The sequence below is a fragment of the Motacilla alba genome, unplaced genomic scaffold, assembly GCF_015832195.1.
Source record: "Motacilla alba alba isolate MOTALB_02 unplaced genomic scaffold, Motacilla_alba_V1.0_pri HiC_scaffold_34, whole genome shotgun sequence".
NCBI lineage: Eukaryota > Metazoa > Chordata > Aves > Passeriformes > Motacillidae > Motacilla > Motacilla alba.
Genome location: NW_024037436.1, coordinates 1,784,591 through 1,802,072, shown reverse-complemented (window position 1 = coordinate 1,802,072; position 17,482 = coordinate 1,784,591). Strand labels below are relative to the sequence as shown.

General features: G+C 50.6%; 1 protein-coding gene across 1 annotated transcript in view; it reads right to left on the bottom strand.

Moving 5' to 3' along the window:
• Window positions 1-10,003, bottom strand: part of LOC119696643 (bromodomain-containing protein 4-like) — a 46,781-nt gene extending 36,778 nt beyond the window's left edge. Inside the window, 3 exon segments of the mRNA XM_038126447.1 lie at window positions 798-910; window positions 1,711-1,782; window positions 9,869-10,003. Coding sequence (XP_037982375.1) covers window positions 798-817 — 20 coding nt within the window. The 5' untranslated portion in view covers window positions 818-910; window positions 1,711-1,782; window positions 9,869-10,003.
• Between the last annotated feature and the right edge of the window lie 7,479 nt (window positions 10,004-17,482).

Below are 17,482 nucleotides of genomic sequence, written 5' to 3'. Positions count from 1 at the left end.
GTGGGACCACCCTGAGGGACCTGAGGTGGCACCAGGGGGGGTCAGGGTCACCCTGGGGTGGCACCAAGGGGGGTTGGGACCACCCTGGGGTGGATTTGGAATCACCCTGAGTGACCTGAGGTGGCACCAAGGGGGTTGGGACCACCCTGGGGTGGCACCAAGGGGGGTAGGACCACCCTGAGGGACCTGAGGTGGCACCAAGGGGGTTGGGACCACCCTGGGGTGGCACTAAGGGGGGTGGGGCCACCCTGGGGTGGATTTGGGACCACCCTGAGTGACCTGAGGTGGCACCAAGGGGGGTGGGACCACCCTGAGGGACCTGAGGTGGCACTAAGGGGGGTGGGACCACCCTGAGGGACCTGAGGTGGCACCAAGGGGGGTGGGACCACCCTGAGGGACCTGAGGTGGCACCAAGGGGGGTGGGACCACCCTGAGGGACCTGAGGTGGCACTAAGGGGGGTGGGACCACCCTGAGGGACCTGAGGTGGCACCAGGGGGGGTCAGGATCACCCTGGGGTGGCACCAAGGGGGGTTGGGATCACCCTGGGGTGGATTTGGGATCACCCCGAGGGATCTAAGGTGGCTTTGGGGGTTGGGATCAGCCTGGGGTGGCACCAAGGGGGTTGGGACCACCCTGAAATCGGTGGGGAAAAGAGAAATTCAGAAAAAGGGGCAGAAATTTAGGAAAAGAGGCAGAAATTTGGGAAAAGGGGCAGAAATTTGGGAGAAGGGGCAGAAATCTGGGGAGAGGGTCAGGAGTTTGGGGAAGGGGTTTTTGGGGTGGCCCAGGCCGGTACCTTGTCGGATACATTGCCATGGAATTCTATCCCAGAAGCCGCGGAGTCAGAGCGCGCTCGGCCTGTCCATGGATCCCGGCCCGGCTCCGGGCACGGCGCCTCCGCGCCCGACTCTGCAAAAACCTCGGGAATGTCGGGAATTCCCGCGGGAACCCGGGAAACCCACCCTGGGGTCGTTGGGAGCCACAAAAATCGGGAGATTCCCACAGAAAAATGAGATTTTGGCACCAAAATTTGGATTTTTCCCATTTTTTTCCGATTTCCAGCCCCAAATCCCAAAACAATCGGCAGAATTTGACAGAAAAATGGGATTTGGGCACCCAAATTTGGATTTTTTCCCATTTTTTCCCCATTTTTCCAGCCCCAAATCCGCATCCCAGGAGGGATTTCTATTCCAGATCCCAACTAGGAGGGAAATAAACCTCGGGAATGTCGGGAATTCCAGCGGGAACCTGGGAAATCCACCCTGGGTTCGTTGGGAGCCACAAAAATCGGGAGATTCCTATGGAAAAATGAGATTTTGGCACCAAAATTTGGATTTTTTTCTCATTTTTTCAGCCCAAAATCCCTAAAAAATTGGGAGAGCTCTATAGAAAATGAGATTTTGGTACCAAAATTTGGATTTTTCCCATTTTTTTCCCATTTTCCAGCCCAAATCCGCAAAAAAATGGGAGATTCACCTGGAAAAATGAGATTTTGGCACCAAAATTTGGATTTTCCCCATTTTTCCCCCATTTTCCAGCCCAAAATCCCAAAATAATCGGGAGATTCTGCTGGAAAAATTAGATTTTGGCACCAAAATTTGGATTTTTTCCCATTTTTTTCCATTTTTCCATCCCCAAATGCCAAAAAAACTGAGAGAATCTGACAGAAAAACGGGATTTCGGCAGCCGATGTGGATTTTCGAGCTCACCTGAGTTGCGGCCCCTCGGTGCGGCTCCCTCAGCCCCGGAGCCGCATCTTCCAGCGCACGCTGCCAAAAGCTCTGCGGGAAAGGGAAACGCATCAATTCCCGATTCCAGCCCCAAAATTCCCAATCCAGACCCAAATTCCCGATTTTGGCATCAAAATTCCCAATTCCAGCCCCAAAATTCCCAATTCCGGCCTCGAAATTCCCAACTCCGGCCTCGAAATTCTGAATTTTGGCATCAAAATTCCCAATTCTGGCCTCGAAATTCCCAATTCCAGCCTCAAAATTCCCAACTCTGGCATCAAAATTTTCAATTCCAGCCTCATAATTCCCAACTCCAGCCCCAAATTCCCAATTTTGGTATCAAAATTCCCAATTCCAGCCTCAAAATTCCCAACTCTGGCATAAAAATTTTCCCAATTCCAGCCTCGAAATTCCCAACTCCAGCCCCAAATCCTGAATTTTGGCATCGAAATTGCCAATTCCGGCCTCGAAATTCTGAATTTTGGCATCAAAATTCCCAATTCTGGCCTCAAAATTCCCAATCCCAGCCCCAAATTCTGAATTTTGGCATCAAAATTTTCAACTCCAGCCTCGAAATTCCCAATTCCAGCCTCGAAATTCCCAACTCCAGCCTCAAAATTCTGAATTTTGGCATCAAAATTTTCAATTCCAGCCTCAAAACTCCCAATTCCAGCCTTGAAATTCCCAATTCCGGCCTCGAAATTCCCAACTCCGGCCCCAAATCCTGAATTTTGGCATCAAAATTCCCCATTCCATCCTCAAAATTCCCAACTCCAGCCCCAAAATTCTGAATTTTGGCATCAAAATTCCCAACTCCGGCCGCAAATCCTGAATTTTGGCATCGAAATTTCCAATTCCGGCCTCAAAATTCTGAATTTTGGCATCGAAATTCCCAACTCCAGCCCCAAAATTTCCAATTCCGGCCCCAAAATTCTGAATTTTGGCGTCCAAATTTTCAACTCCAGCCTCGAAATTTCCAATTCCGGCCCCAAAATTCCCAACTCCAGCCTCAAATTCTGAATTTTGGCATCAAAATTCCCAACTCCAGCCTCGAAATTCCCAACCCCGGCCCCAAAATTCTGAATTTTGGCATCAAAATTTTCAATTCACAGTTCAGTGGTCCAGGGCTTTACTCATGGTTTTGTCACCCTGAGCAATTAAAACCGAGCTTAATGAACTTTTAGTGCTGGGTTTAAGTGATCCAGGGCCTTACTCACATCTTTGTCACCCTGAGCAATTAAAACCGAGCTTAATGAACTTTTAGTGCTGGGTTTAAGAGGTTCAGGGCTTTACTCTCGGCTTTGTCACCCCGAGTAATTAAAACTGAGCTTAATCAACTTTTAGTGCTGGGTTTAAGTGATCCAGGGCCTTACTCAGATCTTTGTCACCCTGAGCAATTAAAACCGAGCTTAATGAACTTTTAGTGCTGGGCTTAAGAGGTTCAGGGCTTTACTCACGGCTTTGTCACCCCGAGTAATTAAAACTGAGCTTAATCAACTTTTAGTGCTGGGTTTAAGTGATCCAGGGCCTTACTCACATCTTTGTCACCCTGAGTAATTAAAACTGAGCCTAACGAACTTTTAGTGCTGGGCTTAAGAGGTTCAGAGCTTTACTCACGGCTTTGTCACCCTGAGTAATTAAAACCGAGCTTAACGAACTTTTAGTGCTGGGTTTAAGTGATCCAGGGCCTTACTCACGGCTTTGTCACCCTGAGTAATTAAAACTGAGCTTAACGAACATTTAGGGCTGGGTTTAAGTGGTTAACCCTTAAATAACCCCAAAACTTTGGGAATGATCCTTAAATAATCCCAAAATTTTGGGAACGATCCCTAAGAAACCCCCAAAATTTGGAAAATCATCCTTAAATGACCCCAAAACTTTGGGAATTCTCCTTAAATGACCCCAAAACTTTGGAAACAGTCCTCAAATAATCCCAAAATTTTGGGAATGAGCCTTAAATAACCCAAAAAATTCAGGAATGATCCTAAAAACCACCAAAAATTTGAGAAATTATCCTTAAATGACCCCAAAAATTTTGGGATGATCCTCAAATAATCCCCAAAATTTGAGAATGATCCTTAAAAACCCCCAAATTTTGGGAACAATCCGCAGATAATCCCAAAATTTTGGGAATTAATCCTTAAGTAATCCCAAAACTTTGGGAATTATCCTTAAATGACCCCAAAAATTTGGGAATGATCCTTAAAAACACCAAAGTTTTGAAAATTATCCTTAAATAACCCCAAATTTTTGGGAATGATCCGTAAAAAAAAAACCCCCAAATATTGGGAACAATTCTCAAATAATCCCAAAATTTTGGGAACTATCCCTAAATGACCCCAAATTTTGGGAATTGAGGCTCAAAAATCCCAGAACTTTCACAGAAAATCCCCAAACAGCCCCAAAATCCCACAGGTGAAGCTCGAACAACCCCAAAATCGAACACAGGAGACTCAAAACCCCAAAAGTTTGGGAATTCCCACTCAAAAATCCCAGAATTGTCAGGAAATGTCCTCAAACAGCCCCAAAACTGCAGGAAAAAATGGAAAGCAGCACAAAATTCATCAAACCAACCCAAAATTCATCAAACTGCCCCAAAATTCATCAAACTGCAACAAAATTCATCAAACTGCAACAAAATTCATTAAAGCAGCCCCAAAATTCATCAAACCAACCCAAAATTCATCAAACTGCCACAAAATTCATCAAACCAACCCAAAATTCATCAAACCAACCCAAAATTCATCAAACTGCAACAAAATTCATCAAACCAACCCAAAATTCATCAAACTGCAACAAAATTCATCAAACTGCCCCCAAAATTCATCAAACGGACCCAAAATTCATCAAACTGCCCCAAAAATTCATCAAACCAACCCAAAATTCATCAAACCGACCCAAAATTCATCAAACCAACCCAAAATTCATCAAAGTGCCCCCAAAATTCATCAAACGGACCCAAAATTCATCAAACTGCAACAAAATTCATCAAACCAACCCAAAATTCATCAAACCAACCCAAAATTCATCAAACCAACCCAAAATTCATCAAACTGCAACAAAATTCATCAAACCAACCCAAAATTCATCAAACTGCCCCAAAATTCATCAAACGGCCCCAAAATTCATCAAACCAACCCAAAATTCATCAAACCAACCCAAAATTCATCAAACTGCAACAAAATTCATCAAACTGCCCCAAAATTCATCAAACTGCCCCCAAAATTCATCAAACGGACCCAAAATTCATCAAACTGCAACAAAATTCATCAAACGGACCCAAAATTCATCAAACTGCAACAAAATTCATCAAACCAACCCAAAATTCATCAAACTGCAACAAAATTCATCAAACTGCCCCAAAATTCATCAAACTGCCCCCAAAATTCATCAAACTGCCCCCAAAATTCAACAACTGATGCTCAAACCACCCCAAAAATTGACAGGTGAAGCTCAAAACACCCCAAAATTTTGTGAAAGGATCCCCAAAATTTTGGGAGAGGATCCCAAATCCCCTCAAGTTTGGGAAGTGATCCCCAAAATCCCCAAAACTTTGGGAAACGATCCCAAAATCACCCCCAAAGTTCAGGAAATGACTCCAAAATCCCCAAAACTTTAGAAAACAATTCCAAAATCACCCCCAAAGTTCAGGAAATAATCCCAAAATCACCCCCAAAATTCAGAAAACGACTCCAAAATCCCCAAAACTTTGGGAAAGGACCCCAAAATCCCCCCCAAACTTTGGGAAACAGTCCCAAAATCCCTACATATGTTCATTATATTACTCCAAACTCCCCCAAAGTTCAGGAAATTACTCCAAAATCCCCCAAACTTCACGAAACAATCCCAAAATCACCCCCAAAGTTCAGGAAACGACTCCAAAATCCCCAAAACTTTAGGAAACAACCCCAAAAGCCCAGGAATTCCCTCAGGCTGGAAATTCCAACCCCAAAAAACCTGGGAATTCCTTAGGTTCCCAATTCCCATCCCAAAAACCTCAGGAATTCCCTCAGGCTCCCAATTCCCACCCCAAAAGCTCAGGAATTCCCTCAGGCTGGAAATTCCAACCCCAAAACCTCGGGAATTCCCTCAGGCTCCCAAATTCCCCTCCCAAAATATCCAGGAATTCCCTCAGGCTGGAAATTCCAACCCCAAAACCTGGGAATTCCCTCAGGCTCACAACTCCCAGCCCAAAACACCCAGGAATTCCCTCAAGCTCCCAATTCCCACCCCAAAAACCTCAGGAATCACCTCAGCCTGGAAATTCCCACCCCAAAAGCTCAGGAATTCCGTCAGGCTGAAAACTCCCAGCCCAAATCTTTGGGAATTCCGTCAGGTTCCCAATTGCCAGCCCAAAATATCCAGGAATTCCCTCAGGCTGAAAAATCCCATCCCAAAACCTCGGGAATTCCCTCAGGCTCCCAATCCTAAAACCTGGGAATTCCTTCAGGTTCCCAATTCCCACCCCAAAACCTCAGGAATTCCCTCAGGCTGGAAATTCCCATCCCAAAACCCTGGGAATTCCCTCAGGGTGGAAATTCCCAACCCCAAAAAACCTGGGAATTCCCTCAGGCTGGAAATTCCAACCTCAAAAAACCTGGGAATTCCCTCAGGCTGGAAATTCCCAACCCCAAAACCTCGGGAATTCCCTCAGGCTCCCAATTCCCATCCCCAAATATCCAGGAATTCCCTCAGGCTGGAAATTCCAGCCCTAAAACCCTGGGAATTCCCTCAGGCTCCCAATTCCCATCCCCAAATATCCAGGAATTCGCTCAGGCTGGAAATTCCCACCCCAAAACCCTGGGAATTCATTCAGGTTCTGAACTCCCAATGCAAAACCTCCAGGAATTCCCTCAGGCTCCAAATTCCCATCCCAAAGTATCTGGGAATTCCCTCAGGCTGGAAATTCCCAGCCCAAAACCCTGGGAATTTTCTCAGGCCCGAAAACCCTGGGAATTCCCTCAGGCTGGAAATTCCTCAGGCTGGAAATTCCATCCCTAAAACCCTGGGAATTCCCTCAGGCTGGAAATTCCAACCCCAAAACCTGGGAATTCCCTCACACTGGAAATTCCCACCCCAAAAAAACCTGGGAATTCCCTCAGGCTGGAAATTCCCAACCCCAAAACCTCGGGAATTCCCTCAGGCTCCCAATTCCCATCCCCAAATATCCAGGAATTCCCTCAGGCTGGAAATTCCAACCCCAAAACCCTGGGAATTCATTCAGGTTCTGAACTCCCAATGCAAAACCTCCAGGAATTCCCTCAGGCTCCAAATTCCCATCCCAAAATATCTGGGAATTCCCTCAGGCTGGAAATTCCCAGCCCAAAACCCTGGGAATTTTCTCAGGCCCGAAAACCCTGGGAATTCCCTCAAGCTGGAAATTCCTCAGGCTGGAAATTCCATCCCTAAAACCCTGGGAATTCCCTCAGGCTGGAAATTCCATCCCTAAAACCCTGGGAATTCCCTCACACTGGAAATTCCTACCCCAAAAAAACCTGGGAATTCCTTAGGTTCCAAATTCCCACCCCAAAACCTCAGGAATTCCCTCAAGTTCCCAATTCCAACCCCAAAATTACTGAGACACCCCCAGGCTTCAAATTCCTACTCCAAACATCCAGGAATTCCCTCAGGCTCCCAATTCCCACCCCAAAACAAGCAGCAATTCCCTCAGTGTTTGCTCCTCATCCCAAAACAAATGGCAATTCCCTCAGGATCCCATTCCCACCCCAAAACATCCAGGAATTCCCTCAGTGTCTCATTCCCATCCCAAAAAAATGAGAAATTCCTTCAGCGTTGACTCCCCATCCCAAAACATCCAGGAATTCCCTCAGTGTCTCATTCCCACCCCAAAACATCCAGGAATTCCCTCAGTGTGCCCTCTCCATCCTATAAAACATCCAGGAATTACCTCAGCATTCCAGTCCCATCCCAAACATCCCCTCAGTGTCCCATTCCCATCCCAAACTTCCCAGGAATTCCCCCAGGGTTCCCTTCTCATCCCAAAGCATCCAAGAATTCCATCAGTGCCCCACCTCCAGTCCCAAAACATCCAGCAATTCCCTCAGTCCTCCATTCCCATCCCAAAACATCCAGGAATCCCCTCAGTGTTCACTCCTCACCCCAAACAAACCAGGAATTCCCTCAGTGTCCCATTCCCATCCTAAAACATCCAGGAATTCCCTCAGCATTCCACTCCCATCCCAAACATCCCCTCAGTGTCCCCTTCCCACCCTATAAAACCCAGGAATTCCCTCAGTCTTACGTTCCCACCCCCAAAATCCTGGGAACTCCCTCAGTGTTCACTCCTCATCCCAAAACATCCAAGAATTCCCCCAGTGTTTCCTTCCCATCCCAGAAAAACCAGGAACTCCTTCAATCTTCCCTCCTCATCCTCCAAAAAACCAGGAATTCCCTCAGTGTCCCATTCCCAGCCCAAACCATCCAAGAATCCCCTCAATGTCCCATTCCCACCCCGAAAAAAGTGAATCCCCTCAAGTGTTCCCTCCTCATCCCAAAACATCCAGGAATGCCCTCAATGTCCACTTCCTGTCCTAAAACATCCAAGAATTCCCTCAGAGCCTCACTCCCATCCCAAAACATCCAGGAATTCCCTCAGTGTCCCATTCCCATTCCCGAAAACCCAAGAATTCCCTCTGTGTTCACTCCTCACCCCAAATAAACCAGGAATTCCCTCAGTGCTCCCTCCTCATCCCAAAACCTCCAAGAATCCCCTCAGTGTCCACTTCCCATCCTAAAACATCCAGGAATTCCCTCAGTGTCCCATTCCCATCCCAAAACATCCAGGAATTCCCTCAGTGTGCCATTCCCATCCCAAAACATCCAGGAATGCCCTATGTGCGCATTCCTCATCCCAAAACATCCAGGAATGCCCTCAGTGTGCCATTCCCATCCCAAAACATCCAGGATTTCCCTCTGTGTCCCACAGCATCCCAAAACATCCAGGATTTCCCTCTGTGTCCCATTCCCATCCCAAAACATCCAGGATTTCCCTCTGTGTCCCATTCCCATCTCAAAACATCCAGCAATTCCCTCAGTGTTCTCTCCTCACCGAAACAAAACCAGGAATCCCCTCAGAGTCCCATTCCAATCCCAAAAATCCTGGGAATTCCCTCAGTGTGCCATTCCCATCCCAAAACATCCAGCAATTCCCTCAGTCTTCCATTCCCACCCCCAAAATCCTGGGAACTCCCTCAATGTTCACTCCTCATCCCAAAACATCCAGGAATGCCCTCAGTGTTCACTCCTCACCCCAAACAAACCAGGAATTCCCTCAGTGTCCCCTTTCCACCCCAAAACATCCAGCAATTCCCTCAGTGCTCCACTCCCATCCTATAAAACCCAGGAATTCTCTCATTATTCCATTCCCATCTCTCGAAAAAATAGGAATTCCCCCAGGGTTCCATTCCCATCCCAAAACATCCAGGAATTCCCTCAGTGTCCCATTCCCATCCCAAAACATCCAGGAATGCCCTCAGTGCGCACTCCTCATCCCAAAACATCCAGGAATTCCCTCAGTGTTCACTCCTCATCCCAAACCATCCAGCAATTCCCTCAGGCTCCCAATTCCCATCCCAAAACATCCAGGAATTCCCTCAGTGTCCCCATTCCCACCCCAAAAATCCCCTCAGGGTCCCGTTCCCACTCCAAACTCCCGGTGTCACCCCTCAGACCCCGCTGTCCTCCCTCAGGCCCTGGTGTCACCCCTCAGGCCCCGGTGTCCCCCTGAACTCCCGGTGTCCCCCCTCAGGCCCCGGTGTCCCCTCAGCCCCCGCGCTCCCCTCAGGACCAGCCCCGCTCGCAGCGCTCCAACGTCACCGCTGCCCAAACCCGCCCCAAACCCCGGCGATTCGGCAAAACCGCACCGGGAAAGCTCCGAACGGGCCCGGCAGAGGCCGCAGCGCCGGGCCCGCCGAGGCCCCGCGGCTCCGGGCCGCCCTGAGCGCGTCCTCCCCTCACGGAGCGGGCGGGGGCGGCCCCGCGGGGCGGGAGCGGCCTGGGCCTAACGGGGGCGGGCTGGGCCTAACGGGGGCGGGCTCTCTCCGCCGCAGCGGCGCGGCCCCGCCCGGCCCCGCCCGGCGCGGGGGGCGCTGCCGACGCGGTCGCGGGGCTCACTCACCGCGGGCCGGGCCGGGCCGGGCCGGCGCTGCCGCCGCGCAGGAGCCGCCGCCGCTTCCTCCCGGTCCGCGACAAAATGGCGGCGGCAGGAAGTGCCCCCCGCGCGCCGGCCCCGCCCCGCGCTACGCCAACGGCGTAAGGCGGCCCCGCCCGCGCCGCGCACGCCCGGCGCTGCGCAAACGGCGCAACGCCGCGCCGGGCTGCCCGTACGCCAACGGCGTAAGGCGGCGCCGAACGGCGCTTACGCAAACGGCGCAGCGCGGCCCCGCCCGCCCCGCCCCGCGCCCTACGCAAACGGCGTAACCCCGGCGGCGCAGGGCGGAGGGCGCTCCGCCGCGACCCCCGCGGCCCCCGGAGCCCCCGCGCCGCCCGGTGAGGGCGGACACGCCGCGGATCGCCCGCCGGCCGCACCGGGAGGCGGCGGAGAGAGCGGCGGGCACGGCGGAGCTGGGAGCGTGACCGCGCTCGCGCCAGCGGCGCCCCCGCCTTTACGGCGTTGGCGCAGCGGCGGGGCCCGCGCCGCAGCTTACGCCGTTGGCGTAGCCGCCCTGACGCAGCGGCCGCATTACGCAATGCGGGTTACGCCGGCGGGGCGACGTAAGCGGCGTTGGTGAATCGCGGCACCCCCATGAAGCCCACCCGGCGTCCCCGCTCCGTCCTCCCGCTTCCCCTCAGCGCCGGCGGCGCCCCCGGCCCGGCCCGGCCCGGCCCTCCCGGCGCTCCCGCGGCCGCCCCGCTCTTACCTGAGGGGGCCGGGCCGCGCCGGGCCGGGCCGGGCCGCCCTCCCTCCCTCCCGGCGGGCCGGGGGCGGCGGCGGGGGCGGAGGAGGAGGAGGAGGAGGGAGGGGAGGGGGCGGGGGGGGCCGCGGGCACCGAGGGGCAGCGGGTCCGGCAGCGGCGCCGCACTGACCTCACCGCGCTGCGCGTGACGTCACGGCGCACCGGGACACGCCCACCGCCGCCGGCCCCGCCGCGTGACGTCACGGGAGGGAGCGGGGGAAGGGGGGGGGAACCGGGGGGACACCGGAAGGGGGGGGAGGGGACACCGGGAGGGCACCGGGAGGGGACAGCGGGGTGGGGGAGGGGGGGAGGACACCGGAAGGAGGAGGGGACAGCGGGCGACAGCGCGGGGGGGGTACCGGGAACGGGGGGGGGGGGCACCGGGGAGTGAAGGGGACACCGGGAGGCGACACTGGGGGGGTCCCGGGGATACCGGGAGGGTCCTGGGGGACACCGGGAATAGGGGAGGGGTCACCGGGAGGGTCTTCGGGACGTTTTGGGGGGACACCGGGAATAGGGGAGGGGTCCCGGGGGGAGTCCCGGGTGACACCGGGGGGGTGGGGGGGGTTGGGGACAGCCTGGGGACGCTTTGGGGACATTTGAGGGGTCCCGGGACATTTTGGGGACAATTTAGAGACATTTGGGGGACATTTGGAGGGGATTTTGGGGGTCCCAGGGACAATTTGGGGACATTTTGGGGGTCCCGGGGACATTTTGGGGTTTGGGGGACAATTTGGGGACATTTTGGGGGTCCCAGTGACATTTTGGGGACATTTGGGGGGGATGTTGGGGTTTTGGGGCCACTTTGGGGACATTTGAGGGGTCCGGGGACATTTTGGGGGGGTCCTTGGGGACTTTGGGGACACCAGGGGGGTCTTGGGGGACATTTGAGGGGTCCCAGGGACATTTTGGGGACATTTCGGGGGTCCTGGAACATTTTGAGGGGTCCCTGGGGACACTTTGGGGGTCCCTGGGGGTCCTGGGGACATTTTGGGGACAATTTGGAGGCATTTGGGGACATTTTGGGGTTTGAGGGACAATTTGGGGACATTTTGGGGGTCCCAGTGACATTTTGGGGACATTTGGGGGTTTTGGGGACATTTTGGGGGTCCTGGGGACAATTTGGGGACATTTTGGGGACACTTTGGGGGGAATTTTGGGGATATTTTGGGGTTTTGAGGACAATTTGGGGACATTTTGGGGGTTTTGGGGACAATTTGGGGACATTTTGGGGGTTTTGAGGACAATTTGGGGACATTTTGGGGTCCCCTTCCCTCCCCCCCGGGAAATTCCCATTCCACAAAAATTTGGGATCAATCCGAAGAAAAATCCCCCCTAAAATTCCCATTTTTGGGGGGAATTCCATTGATTTTTGGGGTGAAAAAAGGGGATTTTGGTCAAATTAAAAACCGGGGGTTTCGTCCAAATTCCAGCTCCGAACCCCAAAAAATTCCTGGATTTTTTTGGGGGATTTTTAGGGGAAAAAAAGGATAAAAATCGAGGGGGCGGAGCCTCAAATTTTGCTGGAAAAGGGGAAAAAAATCGGGAATTTCTCCCAAAAATCCCCCTTGGAACAAAAATCCCCAAATCCCCCCGGGGAAGGAGAAAAAGGAAAATTAAAGGGAAAAATCCCAATTTTTTTGTGGAAAAATCTTCCCTAAAATTGAGGAATTTTGGGGAAAAAGCAAAAAAAAATCCCAGGAATTTTTCCAAACTTCCAACTTTTTATTTTCCCATTTTTGGGGTTTTTTTTATTCCCTGAGAATTGCCCCAAAATCCCAGAATTCCTCAGGGACGGGGGGAAAAAATCCGGGAATTTCTCCTCTTTTTGTGCCTTCTTCACCCTGGAAACGGAAAACAAAAAAAATCAGGAATGGGGGAAAAATCGGGGAAAAAAATTGGAATGATTTCCCGGGATTTCCCCCCAGAATTCCGATTTTAGGGTGGAAAAACCCTGGAAAAATTCAATTTTTTTTCATGGAATTCTCACCTTTTCCCTGCGGTTCTCAGGGCTCTTCCCGGCTTTTCTCTTCCTCTTTTTCCAGGCTTTTTTCCGGAATTTTTTCTGGGATTTTTCCCTCTTTTTCCGGGATTTTTCCCTCTTTTTCTGGGATTTTTCCCTCTTTTTCCGGGATTTTTCCCTCTTTTTCCGGGATTTTTTCCTCCTCTTCCCCCTCGGTTGGGTTTTGGGGGGAAATCCCCAATTCCCGGCAGTTTTCTCCTGCATTTTCTTGGGAATTTTGGGGATTTTCCTGGGAATTTTCAGCATTTTCCTGGGAATTTTTGGGATTTTCTTGGGAATTTTCTGCATTTTCCTGGGAATTTTGGGGATTTTCTTGGGAATTTTCTGCATTTTCTTGGGAATTTTCTGCATTTTCCTGGGAATTTTTGGGATTTTCTTGGGAATTTTCTGCGTTTTCCTGGGAATTTTCGGGATTTTCCTGGGAATTTTGGGGATTTTCCTGGGAATTTTCGGGATTTTCTCGGGGATTTTGGGGATTTTCCTGGGAATTCTGGGGATTTTCGGGAATGTCGGGCTCCTCCAGGAACGGCGGCACCAGGAGGGGCGCGGGGGCTCCCAGGAATTCCTGGGATTTGGGGCCGTCCGGGGCAATTTGGGAATTTTCCGGGGTTTTTTCGGGGCTCTCCTGGGGCGCTCCCGGCTCCGGCGGCTCCTCCGTGAAGGGATCCTCGCCCTGCGGGGGAAAAAAATGGGAATTTTGGGGGAAAAAAACGGGAAATTTGGGGGGGAAAATGGGAATTTTGGGAACAAAAAGGGAATTTTGGGGAATAAAAGGGGGATTTTGGGGGGAAAAATGGGAAATTTGCGGGGGAAAAATGGGAATTTTGAGGGAAAAATTGGAATTTTGGGAAAAATTGGGAATTTGGGGGGAAAAAAGAGGAATTTTGGGAAAAAAAAGGGAATTTTGGGGAGAAAAAAGGAAATTTGGGGGGAAAATGGGAATTTTGGGGGGAAAATTGGATATTTGGGGGGAAAATGGGATATTTGGGGGGGAATGGGAATTTTGGGGGAAAAAATGGGAAATTTGGGGGGAAATTGGGAATTTTGGGGGAAAAAAGAGGGAAATTTGGGGGAAAAATGGGAAATTTGGGGGGAAATTGGGAATTTGGGGGGAAAAAAAGGGGAAATTTGGGGGAAAATGGGGAATTTTGGGGAACAAAGGGGAAATTTGGGGGAAAATTGGGACTTTTGGGGGAAAAAATGGGAATTTTGGGGGGAAAATGGGAATTTTGGGGAAAAAAGGGGAAATTTGGTGGGAAAATGGGAATTTTTGGGGAAAAAAATGGGAATGTTGGGAAAAACATGGAAAATTGGGGGAAAAACCCGTGGAAAATTAGGGAAAGCCATGAGAAAATGGGGGGGAAAGCAGGGAAATTTGGGAAAAAAAAGGAAAATTGGGAGGGGAGGGAAAAATAGGGAAAATTTGGGGTAAAAACCATTGAAAATTAGGGGAAATGGTGAAGGAAAACATGGAAAATTGGGGGGAAATTCCAGGAATGGGGGGTGGGAGGAGAAATTTCAACGCTCCAAAGGGGAAAAATCGGGATTATCGAGGGGGAATTGTCCCGAAATCCCTGTGCATCATCCCAAATCCCGCTGCAGGGCTTTTCTGGGAAGTTTTGGGGTTTTTTTCTGGGAATATTCAGGCTTTCGGAGGGATTTTTGTGGGGAATTCTCTTGGAGGTTTTTTTTGGGTCGAGTTTTTTTTAATTTTCGGGGGGGGTTTCTTTGGGAATTTTCTAGGGGTGCTTTTTGGTGAATTTTCGGGGTTCTTTGGGGATTTTTTTGGGGTTTTGGGAATTTTTAGGGGGTTTTGGGGAATTTTGGGGAAATTTTCAGGGGTGTTTTTAGGGTTTTTTTGGGAATTTTTAGGGTTTTTTGGGAATTTTTAGGGTTTTTGGGAATTTTTAGGGGTTCTGGGGGAATTTTCAGGGGTGTTTTTAGGGTTTTTTGGGAATTTTTAGGGTTTTTTGGGAATTTTTAGGGTTTTTGGGAATTTTTAGGGGTTCTGGGGGAATTTTCAGGGGTGTTTTTAGGGTTTTTTGGGAATTTTTAGGGTTTTTTTGGGAATTTTTAGGGTTTTGGGGAATTTTTAGGGGTTCTGGGGAGGTTTTCAGGGGTGTTTTTAGGGTTTTTTGGGAATTTTTAGGGTTTTTGGGAATTTTTAGGGGTTCTGGGGGGATTTTCAGGGGTGTTTTTAGGGTTTTTTGGGAATTTTTAGGGTTTTGGGGAATTTTTAGGGGTTCTGGGGGAATTTTCAGGGGTGTTTTTAGGGTTTTTTGGGAATTTTTAGGGTTTTGGGGAATTTTTAGGGGTTCTGGGGGATTTTCAGGGGTGTTTTTAGGGTTTTTTGGGAATTTTTAGGGGGTTTTGGGGAATTTTTGGGCATTACCTGGACTCCTGAGCTCCTGCCTCCCCTTTTCCAGCTGGGAATTGCTCACCTGGGAATGCTGCCAGGGAGATCTGGGGAATTCCAGGGAATTTTGGGGAATTCCAGGGAATTTTGGGCACATTTCGGGTGGGGTTTCTTTCCTGGGAGATTTTTCCAGGATCAGCTCCGTGGGGTGGAAAGGATCCAGTTTGGGATGGGCTGGGATGCTGGGAATTACTGGGAGAATGGGAATGGAATTCCTGGGATAATGGGAATTCCTGGGATAATGGGAACGATCCCACCCCAAACTGGGATCCGGGAACGATCCCAAACTGGGCTCAGGGAACGATCCCATCCCAAACTGGGATCAGGGAATGATCCCAAACTGGGATCAGGGAACGATCCCAAACTGGGATCAGGGAACGATCCCATCCCAAACTGGGATCTGGGAACGATCCCATCCCAAACCGGGATCAGGGAACGATCCCATCCCAAACTGGGATCAGGGAATGATCCCAAACTGGGATCTGGGAACGATCCCAAACTGGGATCAGGGATGGATCCCATCCCAAACTGGGATCAGGGAACGATCCCATCCCAAACTGGGATCAGGGAACGATCCCATCCCAAACTGGGATCAGGGAACGATCCCATCCCAAACTGGGATCAGGGAACGATCCCATCCCAAACTGGGATCAGGGAACGATCCCATCCCAAACTGGGATCAGGGAACGATCCCATCCCAAACTGGGATCAGGGAACGATCCCATCCCAACCTGGGATCAGGGAATGATCCCAAACTGGGATCAGGGAACGATCCCAAACTGGGATCAGGGATGGATCCCATCCCAAACTGGGATCAGGGAACGATCCCATCCCAACCTGGGATCAGGGAATGATCCCAAACTGGGATCAGGGAATGATCCCAAACTGGGATCTGGGAACGATCCCATCCCAAACTGGGATCCGGGAACGATCCCATCCCACGCAGCCGATTCCAAGCTCTAGGTCCCTACTTTTCCCGGGATCCAAACCTATTTTTTGGGATCCCAAATCCCCGCTTTTCCCGAGATCCAGCGTCCTCTCTTTTGGGATCCAACGTCCCTCTTGAAAGTCCATCCTCCTGGGATCCAAAATCCCTGCGTTTGGGATCCCAAGTCCCTCCTTTTCCCACAATCCAAGATCCCTTTTTCCCGGGATTTAGGGTCACTTTCCTCAGGATCCAAAATCCCTTCTTTTCCTGGGATCCACCATCCCTCTTCTTGGGGATCCACATCCCATTTTTCCCGGGACCCAAGGTCCGTCTTCCCAGAATCCAAAATCCTTTTTCCTTGGAGTCCAAAGTCCTTTTTTCCCGGGATCCAAATCCCTCTTCAGGTCCCTTTTCCCACGATCCAAGATCCTTTTTCTTGGGATCCAAATCCCATTTTCCCCTGGACCTCAGGTCCATCTTCCCGGGATCCAAAGCCCTTCTTTTCCCGGGATCCAACGTCCTTTTTCCTTGGACTCCAAAGTCCTTTTTCCCCCAGGATCCAAATCCCATTTTTTAGGATCCAAATCCCATTTTTTAGGATCCAAATCCCATTTTTTAGGATCCAAATCCCCTTTTTTCCCCGGGATCCAAATCCCTTTTTCCCCAGGACTCCAGGTCCGTCTTCCCGGGATCCAAAGTCCCTTTTCCATGGACTCAAAATCCCTTTTTCTGGGGATCCAAATCCCATATTTTGGGATCCAAATCCCTTTTTTCCCCTGGACCCAAGGTCCTTTTTTCCCCGGGATCCAAAGTCCCTCTTCTTGGGATCCAGCGTCCTTTTTTTAGGGATCCACATCCCATTTTTCCCGGGACCCGAGGTCCATCTTCCCAGGATCCAAAGTCCTTTTTCTTTGGACTCCAAAGTTCCTTTTTTGGGATCCAAATCCCATGTTTTGGGATCCAACGTACCTTCTTTCCAGGCTGCGCCGTCCCTCTTCTCGGGATCCAAATCCCATTTTTCCCAGGACTCCGGGTCCGTCTTCCAGGATCCAAAATCCTTTCTCCTTGGACTCCAAAATCCCTTTTTCTGGGGATCCAAATCCCATTTTTTTGGGATCCCAAGTCCCACTTTTCCCAGGATCCAGCGTCCCTTTTCCCAGGATTTGGGGTCACTTTTCCCGGGATCCACCATCCCTCTTCATGGGATCCACATCCCGTTTTTCCCAGGACTCCAGGTCCTTTTTCTCCCGGGATCCAAAATCCTTTTCCTTGGGCTCCAAAGTCCCTTTTTTTGGGATCCAAATCCCGTTTTTCCCAGGACTCCAGGTCCTTTTTCTCCCGGGATCCAGCGTCCCTCTTCTCGGGCTCCAAATCCCATTTTTCCCGGGATCCACCGTCCCTTTTCTCAGGATCCAAAGTCCTTTCTTTGGGATCCCAAGTCCCTTCCTTTTGGGATCCAAATCCCATTT